The sequence below is a fragment of the Octopus sinensis genome, linkage group LG16 (genome assembly GCF_006345805.1).
Source record: "Octopus sinensis linkage group LG16, ASM634580v1, whole genome shotgun sequence".
Lineage (NCBI taxonomy): Eukaryota > Metazoa > Mollusca > Cephalopoda > Octopoda > Octopodidae > Octopus > Octopus sinensis.
The window spans coordinates 30163889-30181822 of record NC_043012.1 but is presented as its reverse complement, the minus strand read 5'-3'; the positions used below and the strand labels follow the sequence as shown (position 1 = coordinate 30181822).

The 17934-nt window shown below is 39.1% G+C and overlaps 1 protein-coding gene across 1 annotated transcript in view; it reads right to left on the bottom strand.

Annotated features, from left to right (window-relative positions):
* The window catches only part of LOC115220438 (ubiquitin-conjugating enzyme E2 R2), a 98092-nt gene that overhangs the window by 1215 nt on the left and 78943 nt on the right, over positions 1-17934 (bottom strand). Inside the window, exons 2-4 of the mRNA XM_029790566.2 lie at positions 17409-17495; positions 6185-6282; positions 991-1125 (exon numbers count right to left, since the gene is read on the bottom strand). Coding sequence (XP_029646426.1) covers positions 991-1125; positions 6185-6282; positions 17409-17495 — 320 coding nt within the window. The remainder of the gene's footprint in view (positions 1-990; positions 1126-6184; positions 6283-17408; positions 17496-17934) is intronic.

The following is a 17934-nucleotide window of genomic DNA, read 5'->3' as shown; positions in this document are numbered from 1 at the left end:
AAAATGATGCCAAAAATAATTAATAATATTAGGGTGCAATAAAGCAGAACATAAACAAAAATTTAAGAACCAAACTAGGAATGAAACAGGTTTATAGAGTCCAAAGAATTAGTCCCACCAGACACAGCCCATATCCTACACATGTCACTTTCAATCCAATAACACAACTTTCACAGTACATATTCTATACCCCCACCCAATACTAATGCACAACTGCCACAGCATGGGCTCATGTTCTATGCAATCATCCCAAAAGAACAAATTTACTTACATAATCTGCAGAATCATCACAAAAACTATATCACAACTTTCATAATACTATCACCTGCCAATATGTTTATGTCACACAGCACATTTCTGATACAAACACTTCCCAATAAAATAATAACATCTCAAAGTATATATTCTATACACACACACGCGCACGCACTGAAATGACTTGAAATACAAGAGCAAACACTGCTGCACAGCAAAGTAGATGTCACATACAGAAACATTCCCTCTAGAGCTACACAAACCTCAGAAAATTGAAACTGCACAAACCCCTAAATTGGGAAGTAGGGATTACAACTGATGAATCGCATTGCTTGACTTGCTTCTGATTTTATTAACCCTAGAAAAGATGAATGGCAAAGCTGACCCAGGGGCAAACTGAACCTAGAATATAAAATGACAAATGACCAAACAATGATTTGTAACACTGGTATAAGTTTTAAGGAGACAATACAACTGATAAAATAAACATGAATTGTTGGCTGGTCTTTTAAATAAAAGGACCAGTCTCACAAGGATGAAATGGTGCAAAGCATCTTGCCTGCACACTAACAATTCTACCAACTCACCACCACAAATAATAACAACAACGACAGTTACAAACTTTGGCACAAGGTCAGTAATTACATCAACCCCAGGGCTCAACTGGTTCTGAAAGGATGAAATGCTGCTAAGCATTTTGTCCAGCTAATAATTCTGATAATAAAATGACTTTACCTGATAATATTTTCATATTCTTTATCTCGTCCTCTTGAGTCTCTCCATTTGCGATACATCACTGAAGCATCTACATTGGCTGGGGAATATGTGTTCGGTTCATTCAATAAGGAAATTATACTTAGGAGAATTGTTCTGCAATAAACAAAAATACACAAACTGCACTATAAACACAATACAGTAGTTACATCACAACCTGTACCAGACTCTAACCTGGGATACAGTTTCCCTGCCACCACTCCAGCCACTCTCTCTCATAAGAAAGCTCCAAAACCTTCCAAAAACAGTGTCCTATGTATGTCCTTATAGCTATAAATCAATTGTGCTGAGTAAAGAAGGAATTTACATAAATCCCAAACCAAACAGATTATTTATATATGCAAGGTTCATACTGACAACTGCAGCTCTTGACATACAAGACTTGTGTACACAGCTAGTGCATGTCTAGATTTCATGTAAGTACCCAGCTTGTCTTATCTCTTCCTCTCCCACCCTTCCAATTTTCTGTCTTTACATAGTCACTGGAACATTAGCCCCTAAGTGTCAGAATGACATGCCCCATAACAAAAATGAGAGTAGTATGATTAAAAATATCAAGCAAATAGGTTTGTTTCATCAGCGGTCTCTCTATTACACAAGTCTGCACAAATCATATTGATCAAGGCTTTCCAACATCTGTGCACACAAATCAATTAAGCTTTCCTGTAGCATAGAGCACTGGTCGTATAGTTAATCATTATAATCCACACTTTAACACCTCATCTTAGCAACAACACTACTGGACATTTCACACAACTCTTAAGAACACTGCTACCAATTCCAGTTCATAAAATACTAATCGGTACAAGCAACGACTCGATAATATCAGCAGTCACAAACGAACTCAGAAAATTATGAATGGTGCACCAGACATGGGAGGGAAAGGTTTAGTGACAGCAGAGTGATTAGAGTATGGATGGAGTGGAACAAGTCCAGAGACACTTGCCTAAGGGATGAAGCCTACCAGCCTTGAAACTTTCAGGGCCCCTGCAACTGGTGGAGAAAAAAGAAGAAACCACAACATATGGCTTATTTTTAGATTGGAGACTTGCCATGGAGCAAGGTAACAGTGTTAAAGGTACCATGGAGCAAGGTAACAGTGTTAAAGTGACCAACAGGTTAAAGGCTATGGCCTAAAATCAGTTCTTGAACACCTGCCCTCCCGGACAATTTCCTCAATTGAGAGGAAAATGAAGATAAAGTATAACTCTCAGGATGCAAATAGATATTAATAAAACTAATTTGAGTCACATTTTCATGTTTTAACTGTTATCCAATAAGATTTATATTCTTACAGCAATATAATTATAATGCTAAAATTGAAAATTGTGGGTTATATACAAATGCAGTAATAATTGCAATAATTAATTCCCTTAATTGGGCAAATTGCCCAGAGTTGATTGCATTGATATTCTCAAGAACTTGCACAGTCTGTATGACAGGCTTCTGTACAGTTTCCATCTACCAAATATCACTTGGATAAACTCATACACTTGCACAGTGAGACTGATCCTAGAACCACAAGATTGTGGAGTGAACTTTTAGATGCATCCATACCTCTAAAGGCAACAAAAGGGTCTCAAAAGACAAACAACTCCCTAAGGAGACCATAGAAGGTTGAGTCGAGAGTAATGGTGATGGTGTGAGTGAGTGAGTGTAAGAGAATGAGTTGAGTCAAGTTATCTATAAAGTGCTAATGATCTCGAAAAACTGTATGCAAGTGAGTTGAGGAAGAGGTTGTATGTTTATAAGACATGAAGAGAGCTGTTATCTATTTCATGAGAGTGAAGAAGTTATCTAAATGATAGCAGATATTTAAGTCTATAGGCTAAAATAGGTTTCTTCTTTCATGTATAAACATGAACAGTGAATGTGGAAGATCTGCAGAAGTTGATGAGAAATAGGTTGAGTATAATTTATTACATGTGGAACATTAACTTATAGAAAAAGTTAAAGAACAAATGAGTTGTTGGTGTTTGGCACCAATGGAGCTCTTAATGAACAGAACATATGATGAAGAATATTCTAGTCATGGTCATGAATCAGTAGACTTTACAAATAACTTTCACATTATCCCAATATATCCTTCCTTTATTTAAGGCAATGGAGTTTCAGTTCAAGACCATTTGGCTGCTATTTCTAGCAGGTCAGGAAACCATATGGAAGCTTTCCTGTTTCTGAACAGGTGAGTTGTTGTTACGTCCCTAGTCAAAACCTCATAATGAGCAGACTTAAGATTACAGACTTTCCATTATGTCAGGTGGTGACATGCGACTGGGTGTGAGGTACTGACATTGGCAGGTGTCCATGACAACAGAACACTGAGAAGGATGAACAAGATGACAAAGGATCAAGATGAATAACAACAGGGAAAACAGCTTTTAAATTTACAATATGATTATTTTCTCTCTCTCTCTCACAAACACATGTGTAACTTATAATTAAAGATGTGTTAAAGAACCTTCTTTGTCTTATTTTCATTGCTATATATATATATATATATATATATATATATAGAAAATTTAACATTCACTTTTCCATGCTTGTGTGAGCTGGATGGAGTTTATTGAGGGAAACTTTCTACAGCTGGATGCACTTTTTTCAAGCACAGCTAAGATTTTCTTCATGGGCAGAAATGTCAATACAGAAAATTCAAAATGAATGACATTGCTTGTGTGACAGTGACACTCATTTACAACCATCATGTGATGCCAAGATTAGGAGACATAGACACAAACACACACACAGAGAAAATGACAGGTTTCTTTCAGTTTCCTTGCAACCATATCTATTAAGAAGGCTTTAGTTGGTCGGGAGTTAGATTAGAAGACACTTGCCTGAGGAATGATACAGTGGGTTTGAACCCGTGGTTGGGAAGCAAACTTCTTAATCACGCAACCATGCCTACGTCTTTACACACACACACACACACACACACACACACAAGGTGCATTCAAAAAGTATCCGACTACTTTCACCTGCCAAAGCTAATGCTAAGATGGGCAAAATCCTTTGGGTGGGAGGTGACGCCGCCCTTCCTGTGCATGTGTAAAAACTTCTGCACCAGTAGGCCACACCAGTTCGCAGCTGTTACACCTAGAGTACAAATGTGTAGTAAGAACTCATCAGATTTTTGTGCTCATGAAACACTGAGCAGAGAGATTGCATCAAGTTTTGCCAAAAACTTGATGATTCTCAAGCTCCAACCATCCAGAAGATGGGCACAGCTCAGATCAATGAGTGGTACAACCACTTCAAACATGGCTGCACTTCAATGGTGAGCAAGACATAGTCAGGCTGGCCATCCTCAAGCTGATTGAGAAGGGAGCTGATTGAGAAGGTTTGGCAAATAGTCACGGAAGACCTTCATGTAACAATCCAGGAAACTACTAACAAATTGGGAATAAGCACAGGACCAGTGCCTTCCATTTTAACAGAGGATTCATGCATGCAGAGAGTGTTGGTGAAATTCATACACAAGGTGCTGGCAGAGCAACAGAAGCACCTCCACATGGGAATTGCTCAAACCACGACCCAGCTCTTTGGTCTCTGCTTGATGCATTCGGTCATCTTGCATGGTTTATACTCTTGCTGTAACAGATGGGAACTGACATGGCCTACTGGCATGAAAATTTGGTGCATGTGCAGGAGGGTGGCATCAGCTCCCGTCCAAAGGATTTTGCCTGTGTGGCATTAGTTTTGGCAGGAGAAAATAAAGTTGGATATTTTTTTAATGCACCTTTTACATACATGCATATGTACATATGTTCATATATATGAGGTGCATTAAAATATATCCAACACGTACCTATGTACATACATACATAAACTGCAAGAGAATACCCTTGTCACAAATATAGAATTCATATGTAAGCAAAACAGCAAAGAATATCAAAATAAAAGAGCAGGAGCAGAAATAATGCCTTGCTTAACTTCATTGTCAATCAGAGCTGTCTTAGTGCAATCAAACATAGTGACAAACGATGGTAGGAACCTGACTTTTCCAGGGATTGTCCACAGGGCATCTCTGTTAACTGTATCAAAAGCTTTCTTTAAATCAACAAAGACTTGATACAAAAGTTATCTGCAGTTCAAGTGCATTTCTCTTGTGTCTGTCTTGCAGAGAGTATCATATCCATTGTTCTTCTACCTCATCTAAAGCCATTTGGGGATTTAGGGATGACATCTTCCATCAGCTTATTCAACAAAAATCTAGCAACCACTTTGCCAACAGCTTCCCGATGTGATGAATGGATGGACTGATTCTCTCTCTCTCTCTCTCTTACACACGCACATGATTAGTGACATCAGAAATGGGTGGATACCCAGTGGCTAAGAGAACTATAGAAATAAATTACCACAATATACAATTCAATAAGTTAAATCGTTTGGGAGAGGGGAGGGAAGCTTCAGATACATGACTTTCACTTTCCAACAGCATAGAGATGCTTTGGGTGAAGAAGAGGAATGCATTTGGTCAAGCAGAGTTTGGTAGTAATTATTTCAAACAAGATCTTTCTGAAGGTATTGACAGTTACACACAGCTATGAGAGAATCCCTTTCTACCATCTAAAAAGCTATTTCGAGTCTGACATGAAGAGGGTATGGATCACTTAAATGAAACCAGGATAATATACAATAGATATTTATCAATGTATCAATTCACAACATATAATAAATATTGATTAATCACATTGTAATTAGTGTTCCATTTTGGGAGATATTCTCTCAAAAAAAAAAAACCCCTACATACACTGACTGCAGTTCACTTGTTTATTGTTGACTAATTAATTAAATACTGTTTCATCAGAGTCTTTCACCACACAAATTATCTTTCATTATAAATTCATTTTGCAAGACATATAAACACCAAACACAAAACAGGAAGCAAAACTAATTGCAGGTCACTGAGTGAAAGTCTTTGACAATTCAATCAATAATTGATTGATCAACTGATCAGCAATGTAAAAGTGAACTACAACCAGTGTGTATTTGTATTTTCACTGGTACAACGACCCATCCAAAATACAACATATTTCGAACACATTGTTTCACTTCAAGAATTGTGTAAAACAAGAACATTTTAATTTTTCAACTAAAAAGCAGTTGCTTAACATGCACACACACACACACACACTGAAAGAGACTTGCTTACCGGACGTTCTGTGTAGGATTCCATCTTTCAGAAGGTAACTCACCACTCTGTGGATCATCAACAGGGGGATGTAATATAGATATGCAAACATCTCCATTCTGGAACAAAAAAAAAAAAAAAAAGTTCAATACAGACAAAACAACTGCATTAACTACTTTGAAGAGTTTAGTTTCAGTTGAAACACTGCTCAGACAGATTTTTACCTTTCATCTGTCCAATGCTGGTAAAATGGTGGATCTCTCTCGTTTGACAATGAACATCCAACAGACATGTATATCCTTAACAGAATCAGCAGGACATGATCTGCCTTTTGATTTACAGCTACAAGCCACCCAATTTCACTCATGAAGTTTGGGTCAACCTGAGGCTATTGAAAATCACATTTGCCCAAGAAGCCATGCACTAACACTGAATATGGGACCTTGAGGTTGCAAAGCAAGCTTCTTAACCTCTCAGCCATATTTATGCTCACACTGGGAAGTACAGCCTTCCTCCTAGTTGCTATTAAAAAAGAGGTTGTGTGATGGACGAGGATGAAAGGATTCAGGAAAGACACCTTCCTCTTTGGTTAAGCTTTTATCAACTATTTCTAAGTTCCACTTGAAAAGGAAAGTGAGGATGGAGAAGGAAGTGCTCTGTCACAGTGAATTTGTGAACAAACGGGCAACTGGTAAAAACGGTTGGGGTGAATGGATCCGCTTTAAACATGCATCTGTAAATTTGAGAACAGCAGTTGGGCAAGGACTTGTGCCATTGGGACTAGGGTAAACTTGGATCTATGGGGTTCTTTGATTGGCTCAAGTTGGAGGTTCTCCTGTATCAGAAGGACTGCATCATTTGTATTTTGCATGCTATGTATAGTTTTATGTCATTTCACTGTTTTTTCCCCCCACTTTCTTTCCCTTCATCTTTTATTTAAACCCCTACACAAATTGTAGACCACATCCATATCCCTAGAGCAAAGTAGAGAAATAATTATTATTATTATGTGCAGAAATGGCTGTGTGGTTTAGAAGTCTGCTCCCCAACCACGTGCATTCAGGTTCAGTCCTTCAGTGTGTTCCTATACTATAGCCCAGGCTAACCAAAGCCGTGCGTGAACATCATCATCATCATCATCATTTAGCGTCCGCTTTCCATGCTAGCATGGGTTGGACGGTTCAACTGGGGTCTGTGAAGCCAGAAGGCTGCATCAGGCCCAGTCTGATCTGGCAGTGTTTCTGTACATGAAATAGCATGATAGTCGTAAATTAGTGTCATTCATTTCCAATATTCTGTGAAAACCACATTCTTGTAATTTTCTCTTTTGGTAACTTGTATTTCTCAATCATTACCAGTTTACCTTTGTCACCCACTATTGCATCTCCAGGTGTGGTAATATCTACGCTCTTGGTTTCTTCCATCCCCAGGTATAGCATCATTATTATTATCATCATCCTCCAGTATGACACAGGTAGTGGTGGGAGGGTAGTCATCATATTCAACCCCAGTATTTTACTGGTACTATATTTTATTGACCCAGGAGGAATGACCTTGGCATGATATGTTCTCAGAATATAAAGAGTTTGAAGAAACCACAAGGCTTATTTTTTGATATTTTATTGATTCTGTCAGCATGCCATCTTGTTCATAATAATAATAACTATAGCTGGACCCATGAAAAATTCACAGAAGACATAAAAAATGTAAGCATCTGTAAACAATGTACTGGTGCCATGGGAAATGGTTGCATAATATGACCGTCTGTCTTTACTTTCTGAGTTCAAATTCTGCCAAGGTCGACATTACCTTTCGTCCTTTTGGGGTCAATAAATTAAGTACCAGTTGTGTACTGGGGTCAATCTAATCAACTGGCCCCTCCCCACAAAATTTTCAGGCCTAGAAAAGTATATTGTGACAGTTACAGAATATAGAAAGTAATGTAACACCAATGACTATATAATCCAACCAAAATATCTCAGTTACACAAACGTAAACGGAATTACTATTTAACCTTAGAATACATCGTACATATTCAAAGAACCTTCTTGGTTTAGTGGTACGGAACGTTTTTCTGGTATTCTTTTATTCTTTTACTTGTTTCAGTCATTTGACGGTGGCCATGCTAGAGCATCGCACTTTAGTAAGCCTGGTGCTTTTTCTATCAGTCCCTTCTGCTGAACAGCTAAATTACAAGGATGCAAATGCACCAGTATCAGTGTGAAGCAATGGTGGTGGTGGGACAAACACACACATTATATATATATAAATATATGACGGGCTTGGAGGTAGTGGTGATGCTGGTTGGTGCGGTTTTGTGGTTTACTGGTATGCTGAGAGAGATCCAGTGGGCCCCTAACTGGTTCCCTGATCTTGAAGGTGTAATGTGGATGTGCAATGATGGAGCGGCTGGTGTGGTGGTGAAGCTAGCTGGTGCAATGTTCTTCCTCACAGTACTTCATAGGAGGCAATATTTTGTGTGCATGTCACACCACGTTTTTGGCCTTGTCTGTTATCCCAATTGGGTGTCATAATTCTTACTTTGATAATTCGTGCTCTTGAAAATGCGACATATATGATTGAGGCAAATGTATTCCAACTTTTTCAAGTCGAAGTGGAAACTGAAGTCTGTTTAGTGTGAATGGAATATTTTCATCACTTGGCCCAAGTTTAATTCTGGGAATTAGAACTGTACGACCTCTGTTGGAGCCTCTTACCAATGATGCCTCTACACAATGTTCATGAAGTCTTTGCACTTTCATGCAAGTTCCATTACATAATCCTTGACTGATCAAAAGATTTCTTAGCAGAATTACAATAGCCCCTACTTTTAAGTTGAGACAATGAGGAGGCAAACCGGATGGAGTGAGTGAGTTTATGAATTCAAATGGATAGTTCTGAACCTCCTCTTCATTATTGCAGGACACTGAATCTGTGCTTAAGTATGTTTTAAGTGCCTCTGGTATAATATTAAGGACTTTTTCCTTTATTGCAAGACAGTCAGAATTTTTAGGAGATAAAATTACTTCTTTTTCTATTTCTTCTGGTGTGCAGTTGTTGAAAATTTCTGGGTACAAATGTACAAATTGAAATGCAAAAGAACGAAATAATAAATGGATTTATGAATGAAAGTTTGGCAATTGCATTTATTTCCACCACGCGACACTTATTATTGCAAACATGTTTTAACTAACCTATACTATACACACACACTCATATATATATATATATATAGGTCTCGAGTTGTAGCTGTAATTAAAAGGGGCCAACCTTGCCATATTCTGCGTGACGCTGAATCTCCCTGAGAACTACGTTAATGTTATGCATGTCTGTGGAGTACTCGGGCCATTTGTGAGTTAATTTTATTGTGTGGTAATGAAAAGTGAAATTGACATCCAATATTTGCTGTGCGTATGTATCTATTTATGAACTTTTCTTTGGATTTATGTATCTCTTGTCTCTCTCTCTTTCTCTTTCACTTCCTTTGTGTCCCTCTTCTCTCCCTGCTTTTGATTTAACAATGTGCATATGTATCTACTTCTCTTACTTTCTGAAACATTTAAAAACACAAAATGAATGCCGTCACCACTCACTGTCTGTCTCTCTCTTTCTCTCTTACTTCCTCTCTGTCCTCCTCTCTCTCGCTTTGCCATTTCTTTGAAGTAAGTGTGAAGGACATAATAGGTACATACAAAAACAAAAAGTTAGTGTATTAATATTATTGATAATAATAAATGCCCTGATGCAGTACCAGGCAGTGGCTCTTCTGATTGGAAATGTTATCATGTACATGTGTTGTCTTGGTATAAAAGATGGGATACAGCAAATATTCTGCTCAATACCACAGATTTGCTTGTCAGTTGTTTGACCGTAACCAGTTGAGCATGTCCCTTACTGGCTGACGATATGTGCATCTCTAATCACTAGCAGAAGTAGTGGGGGAGCATCATAGCCATGTGTTGAGAAGAATTCTCTGGGGTTTGGGTAATTCACCTCCAGAAACATGGGTGTTTTGTTCATCATCCTTAAATAACCCTTATTCAGGGACCTTTTGAGTGGGATGGGATACTCGACCTGAAGAAAATTCTGAGCCCCACCTGCAATATCATGTGCTGTTTATCTTGATCACCATATCTCATACATACGTTTGTGATGCATGGTGTACCCTTACCAGACAGGTAGTCATGATAGGTACACTGGGCTCCATATATTTATACCCCAGTGTCACTTTGATGGCATGCACTGCTCTCTCATTCAATGATGATAAGAATCCTTTCTATCATAAGCACATATTTATGAGGGGGGGGGCTGGTCAATTACTTTGATTCCACTGCTTCACTAGTAGTTATTTTACTGGACCCCAAAAGGATCAAAGGAAAAGTCTAACTGAGCAGAATTTGAATTCAGAATGTAAAGCTGGAAGAGACACTACTAAGCATTTTGACCAATGTGCTAACAATTCTGCCATAATAATAATAATAATAATAATCATCATCATCATCATTGTTTAACGTCTGTTTTCCATGCTAGCATGGGTTGGATGGTTCGACCGGGATCTGGGAAGCCAGAAGGCTGCACCAGGCTCCAGTCTGATCTGGCAGTGTTTCTACAGCTGGATGCCCTTCCTAACGCCAACCACTCTGTGAGTGTAGTGAGTGCTTTTTACGTGCCAGGCAAGGCTGGCAACGGCCACAATCGGATTGGTGCTTTTTACATGCCACCAGCATGGAAGCCAGTCAAGGCGGTACTGGCATTGGCCACATTCAGATGGTGCTTTTTACGTGCCACCGGCACGGAAGCCAGTCGAGGCGGCACAGGCATCGGCCACGTTCGCATGGTGCTATTTACGTGCCACTGGCACAGGGATCACAACTACAATTTCCATTGATTTTTGATGTTGATGTACTTCACTCAATAGGTCTCCTCAAGCACAGGGTCGAAACGGTGTTTCTTTACTTGCCACCTGCACAGGCAACTGCCGGGTGCCAGTCATAGGATTGGGTCAATTTCGATTCCGATTTCACTTGCCCCAACAGGTCTTCACAAGCAGAGTTTAGTGTCCAATGAAGGGAGGTTGGCATCGGTGCCAGTTGTCGGATGAGGTTCGATTTTGAATTCAATTTCGACTAGACTTGCCTCAACAGATCTTCGCGTGTCCAAGGAAGGAAAGGCATGCATAAGTGGGCTGGCTACATCCCTGGCAAAGGACACGGGATGGACTCACATGTCCTGCCAGGTCTTCTCACGCACTGCATATTTCCAAAGGTCTCGGTCACTAGTCATTGCCTCGGTGAGGCCTAATGTTTGAAGGTCGTGCTTCACCACTTCGTCCCAGGTTTTCCTGGGTCTACCTCTTTCACGGGTTCCCTCAACTGCTAGGGATTGGCACTTTTTCACACACCGATCTTCAGCCATTCTCGCCACATGACCATACCAGTGCAATCGTCTTTTGCATACCACAGCTGATGCTTCTTAGATCTAACTTTTCTCTCAAGGTACTTACACTCTGTCAAGTACGTACACTGACATTACACATCCATCAGAGCATACTGGCTTCATTCCTCGTGAGCTTATGCATGTCCTCAGCAGTCATAGCCCATGTTTCACTGCCATGCAGCATGGCTGTTTGTACACATGCGTTATACAGTCTGCCTTTTACTCTGAGCGAGAGGCCCTTTGTCACCAGCAGAGGTAAGAGCTCTCTGAACTTTGCCCAGGCTATTCTTAATCTAGCAGTTACAATTTCAGCCCCCCCGCTACTGACTTGGTCACCTAGGTAACAGAAGCTATCAACTACTTCTAGTTTTTCTCCCTGGAATGTGGCGGAAGTTGGTCTCTGCACATTTTCAGTGTTTATTGCTACTGAGCATCTGCTACATACAAAAACTATCTTCCCAGTTAGCCTTCCTTTGACATTGCTGCACCTCTTATGTGTCCATAGCTTACACTGGGTACATCTTATAGAGTTTCTACCTACGCCTTTTCTACAGATCGAGAGGGACATCTACCTGAAGGCGTTTGTGGTTTGTCTACCTTCCTACTTATTAGGACTTTTGTTTTAGCTAGGTTGACTCTAAGGCCCTTCAACTCTAGTCCTTACTTCCACACCTGAAACTTCTCCAGTTCTGATAGTGACTCAGCAATTAGAGCAAGGTTGTCAGCATAGAGGAGCTCCCAGGGGCACCCAGTCTTGAATTCCTCTGTTATTGCCTGGAGAACTATGATAAATAGGAGGGGGCTGAGGACTGAACTTTGGTGGACTCCTACCTCTACCCAGAATTTTTCACTGTACTCGTTGCCAACCCTTACCTTACTAACAGCATCCCTGTACATTGCTCGCACAGATCTCACTAACCATTCATCTATCCCTAGTTTCCTCATTGACCACCAGATAAGGGATCAAGAAACCCTGTCAAAGGCTTTCTCCATGTCAACGAAAGCCAGGTACAGAGGTTTATCTTTGGCTAGGTATTTCTCCTGCAGCTGTCTTACCAGGAATATAGCATCAGTGGTGCTTTTCCCTGGCACGAAACCAAACTGCATTTCATCTAAACTGACTCTCTCTCTCTAATTAGTTGGGCTATGACCCTCTCCGTGACCTTCATTACTTGATCCAGCAGCTTGATACCTCTGTAATTATTTGTATCTAAGGCATCACCTTTACCTTTGTAGCAGTTGACTATTATGCTGCTGCACCAGTCATTGGGTATGACTCCTTCGTGTATCACCTGGTTAACTATACAGGTGACTAGGCTATAGCCGACACTGCCAGATATTTTGAGCATCTCTGCAGTAATTCATGATGGGCCTGGGGCTTTCCCTGTCTTCATGCTTCTAATTGCCTTAACTACCAAGGAACTGTCAACTCAGATAGCTGGTTCCTCTGTTGGGTCAACATTCGGCAGACTCTCTTTATCCCATTCATTTTCTTTATTCAGCAACCTTTCATAGTGGCATCTCAATACCTCTCTCTTTGCATCCTCATTTAGCGCAAGTGAACCATCATCCATGCGAACACATTTCTCTCCTACCACATCACGATTCTCTCTCACACACGGTCTTGCAACATGAAATACCTCAAGTTATTCATCCTCACGGTGCAGAACATTGGCAAATTTTTCCTTATCTGCTTCCCCTCTGGCTAAATAAACCTGTCTCCTAGCTTCCCTTCTGGCAGTCTGATACAATTCCCTGCTACCTCCGTTCTTCCAGTCCTTCCAAGCCTGTTTCTTTTGTCTAATAGCCCTGTCAACCACATTGTTCCACCATCACATTACCTTAGGTTGAGAGGGGACTTTGCACCATCCACAGATCTGGTCAGTGGCTCTCAGCAGGTTGTCCCGTAGAAACCTCCAGTTGTCTTCCACATTATGTGATGCTATATCCCCTTCTATTTCATCAAAGGCTTCGAGTAATACGTCTCTAAATCTCTGCCCATTTACGGGATCTTTAAGTTTCTAGACCCTTCTCCTCCATCTGGTCTTCTTCTGGGCATCCATTCAGCCTTGGTCCTGAAGTTGCTAACTACTAATCTATATTGAGGGGTACATTCTTCGCCTGGGAAGGTTTTGGCATTTATAAGCAGCCCTCTTTTCCTTTTTCTGGCAAGGATATAGTCAATTTGGCTAGTGTGTCTGCCAAATAATAATAATAATAATAATGGTTTCCAACTTTGGACACAAGGCCAGCAGTTTTCGGAGGTGGGGCTAAGTCGGTTACATCAACCATAATTTTTTCAACCCCAAAAAGGAAGAAAGGCAACATTTAACTCAATAGGATTTGAGCTCAGATTGTAAAGAGCCAGGAGAAATACCACTTGGCATTTTGCCTGGCACACTAATGACTCTGCCAGCTCACCATAACAACAACAACAACAACAATAATAATAATAATTGCAATGCCACAAATTATGTGAGGATGATATGATTGATTATATTGAGCTCAGTACTTGTTTTATCAGCCCTATTGATTAGAGTTACCACTCATACAATTATTCTACAGAGACATAAGGTCTCTGATTTGTTAGTAATGAACAAGGCTATGCAATATTTATGACTTTCTCAAGGTTATCAACCACACATACATACAAACATACGCACACATACATACTATAGACAGACAAGATAAATAAAAATATTTAACCTTGCTTTAAAACCTGCAACAAAGCTGGAAATATTTTGTTATCTCAAATTAATTCATAAATTCTCTACTTCTCATATAAAATTTCATTTTCTCATTATTAAGTTATTTCTCTCATATCTCTCATTCCAATCTCCTCACCAATCATGGCTCTACACATCCTCCCAGACAAGACTTTCTTCCTGCCACTAAACAACAACAACAATGCTGTTTTTTCATTATTTTACTTTCTCCAAATATTATGAGACAGTCCAGAAATATTTGCTCTAGAATGACAGAGTGATATAACACAGAAGAATTAAGGGACTTGGATGTTTTAGTTTTATAATAACAACCGAGATGAGAGAACTCCATTGATGATAATAATAATAATAATAATAATAATAATAATAATAAAAGAAGAAAAAGAGGAAGAGTAGGAGAATAAGAAGGAGAAAACTAAAATAAAATAAACAGATGTTTGAATAAATGAATAAAATTCCATCAGTTGTAGTAGGGAGGCAAAACAAACTAAAGAAATAAGGGAATTGAAGATAAGACATTCAACACCACCTCCCCCCAGGGTTAAACTATTTTTTAAACATTGCACAGAAATATACTGAGATATTTCAGAAAAAGAAATAAAGTTGTATAAATTATTCAAGATTAGGTCATGTGAAGGAGAGCGGGGAAGGACATAAATGTGGGTAATGTTGTTTAACCCCGAGTCAATCCTGATCCAGAAGACCTATGACAGGAAGACATTCTTGTCATGACTGCCTCATCTCGTAGTTAATATACTGAGAACTATATTGTATAAGTGTCCTCCTTCTTTGGGTTGTATGATGTAATTTGAAGGCAAAGGGGGCTGTGTTGCCAATCTTTTTAAGACAGGATCTACAACTACAACATCCAACATGTTTTGTTTATCATTTTTTTTTTTTGAAACAGTAGGATGTAATAAATGAAATTTAACTGCTTTGTCTAGCATGTTGAAACTCCTTAATGGCTTCTTCAAGAGCAGTTGGTACAGACACCAGACTAGATATTTTACTGACATCCAGTGTGCAAACTTCAAATACCAAGTCACCTTTAAACTTTCCAAAGAAAAACAAAATGTCCTGCTGCTAATAAACTGGAGACTATATCAGTTGATTAAGATGTTACTAAGTCTGACCAAGGGTTGATAAAGGAATCATTGAGCCTATTTGATAGTTTTATAAAGGGGATTACTAATCCTGGTTGACAATTCGATGAAGGGGTTATTGAGCCGTACATGACAATTTGATTAAAGGAGTTAGAGTCCCTCTCCTTTAGGTTTGCTGGAGAGGTATGTTAAAATTGGAGAAGACTGAATCAATAAAGAATTGAACCTGAATCCACAGAGTTTCAATAGAAACATTTTAATGAATAGCCATTGTAACATTCCCTAACATTTCAAATGATTGTCATACAGAATCTAAAAACTTTCAGAAAACATTTCTTAAGTAGAGAACGACATCTGTTTGACTCAACTGGGGTGTGTCCTATTGTGTTGGATTTCAATACAATTGCTGCTTGGCAACACATGTAGCAAGATTGGAATGGCATCACTTGAAGGAACACTAACGTTTTGGTTTTGTTTATTTCTTAAGAAAACCTAAGTCAAAAAAAGTATACTACAACTCCTCATACATATAGACATCTTGAACGCTTTGCATACCATGGGACTCCTAAGAGCTGATGGTTTTTCATGGAGTTTCACATTATTTCAAACTATATTATTCGAATTTTAGGAAATGTACAGAACATGTTTCTTTGTATTTCTCTGATGGTTTTCAATTTCAATCAACAGAAGCTGAGATAGGACCTGATAAGAAGGGTGCAAGTTATTGCCATCTCCATCATTGGATGTCCTCCATAAAATAATTGTTATAAAAAAAGAAGCCATTAAGGCTTATATAATATAATCTGAAATATAATCTATAAGGAAAAAAATTCATTCACCATTTATTCATACACAAATATACAACAGGCTTCTTACAGTTTCCATCTGCCAAGTTCCCTTATAAGACACTGACTGACCCAGGGATATAGTAAAAGATCCAACATGCTGCATAGTGAGGCCAATGTCAAACTCACATAGAATGAACTGAAGTGTCTGGTCCAGAAACACAGCAGAAGACCTGACCTAGATTTGAACACAGAAGCCAACTGATGCCAGTCCAGTCTCTTCTTCAGACAATGTGTCAAGGACTACATTATTCAACAGCACCTATGTTCTTTAGGCTGTTATGTCTAGGAAGTTCAGCAGCTGCATAAAGGTTCCCTTTCTTCCAGAATGGAAGACTACAGCAGTTACATTCAGCTGAAATAATGGTATCGCTCTACTAAGTATGAGGTGTCGACAGTTTGCACCTCTTCCCTTCGTCCTTCACTTGTGCTGAGCCGTGTGTTCATAGCAAACAACAACAAAATAAAGTTAACACTTGATCCATGCACTTCACAAACAGCTATCATGGGGTGCGGAATTGAGTCTACCACTGCCATGGGCCTGAGGAAAGCAATGAGGAACTACATCAGTAGGTCCTTCCTTGTGTTACTATCCTTCTATACTAATGTATTCTTCCTTGAGAGCTTGAAGTATTCAGGTACATACCTGTCCTATGTATGCAGGTGAGTATGTGTGGTTAGCATGCTTAAAACAATAGATTCTTTAACCAAAATACTGAAAGTGATGAAAAATTATTTGGAATGAATGTGTACAAGTGTGTGTGTGTGTGTGTAATGTATACATAAGTGTGTGTGCATGCATAGGGGTGTATAAGTATACGCACACATGTGCATATATATGTATATATATGCACAAATGTGTGTTTGCATGTTCACAAGTTCTTGTGGGTGTACATGTTCACATGTATGTGAGCCTCGACACAACAACCAAAACGTCGACACCGAGACATTCATTTTCCCCAAATCTCCCTAAAGTCCTACACCAACATCTGGTGGCCATACAGAAATGGAGACTCAGGAAGTTACCACTTTATGTAATTCAATAATACTTCTTCATTAAGTACAAACACACACACACACACACACACACACACACATGTAAAAAGGAAAATAAAACAATACTTATGCCACAAACCTCATAAACATTTGGGTGCCACATTCTTGATTTAAACTGAACACTAGGAGGAGAATATGGATAATCTGAAGGAAACTTCATATGTGCCTGTGGAAGAGAGACAAAAGACAAAACATTATTAATAATATTAAATGAGATAAAAATAATAATTTTAAAATAAATACTAAAATATTTGGACCTCAAAATGGAAATAAGCAGGTTGTAGGTATGAGAATATGGTACCAAGAATGGTTGGTGCACTGTGTCATCATCCTCATATTAATGCCCACTTTACCAGGCATGCATAAGCTGGAGTTTATCAAGGCAGATGTTCTGCAGTCAGATACCTTTTTGTCACCAATCCTCACCTGTTTCCAAACAGGGTAATATTTTACCCATGGCTGGACATGTTTTCACAGAAATGAATGACACTGCTTGTAGGACAGTGACACTCATTTACAACAATCATATGATGTCAAGACAAGACAACATTAGCATACAAACAATAGGCTTCTTTCAGTTTCTGTCTACCAAATCTACCAGTCAG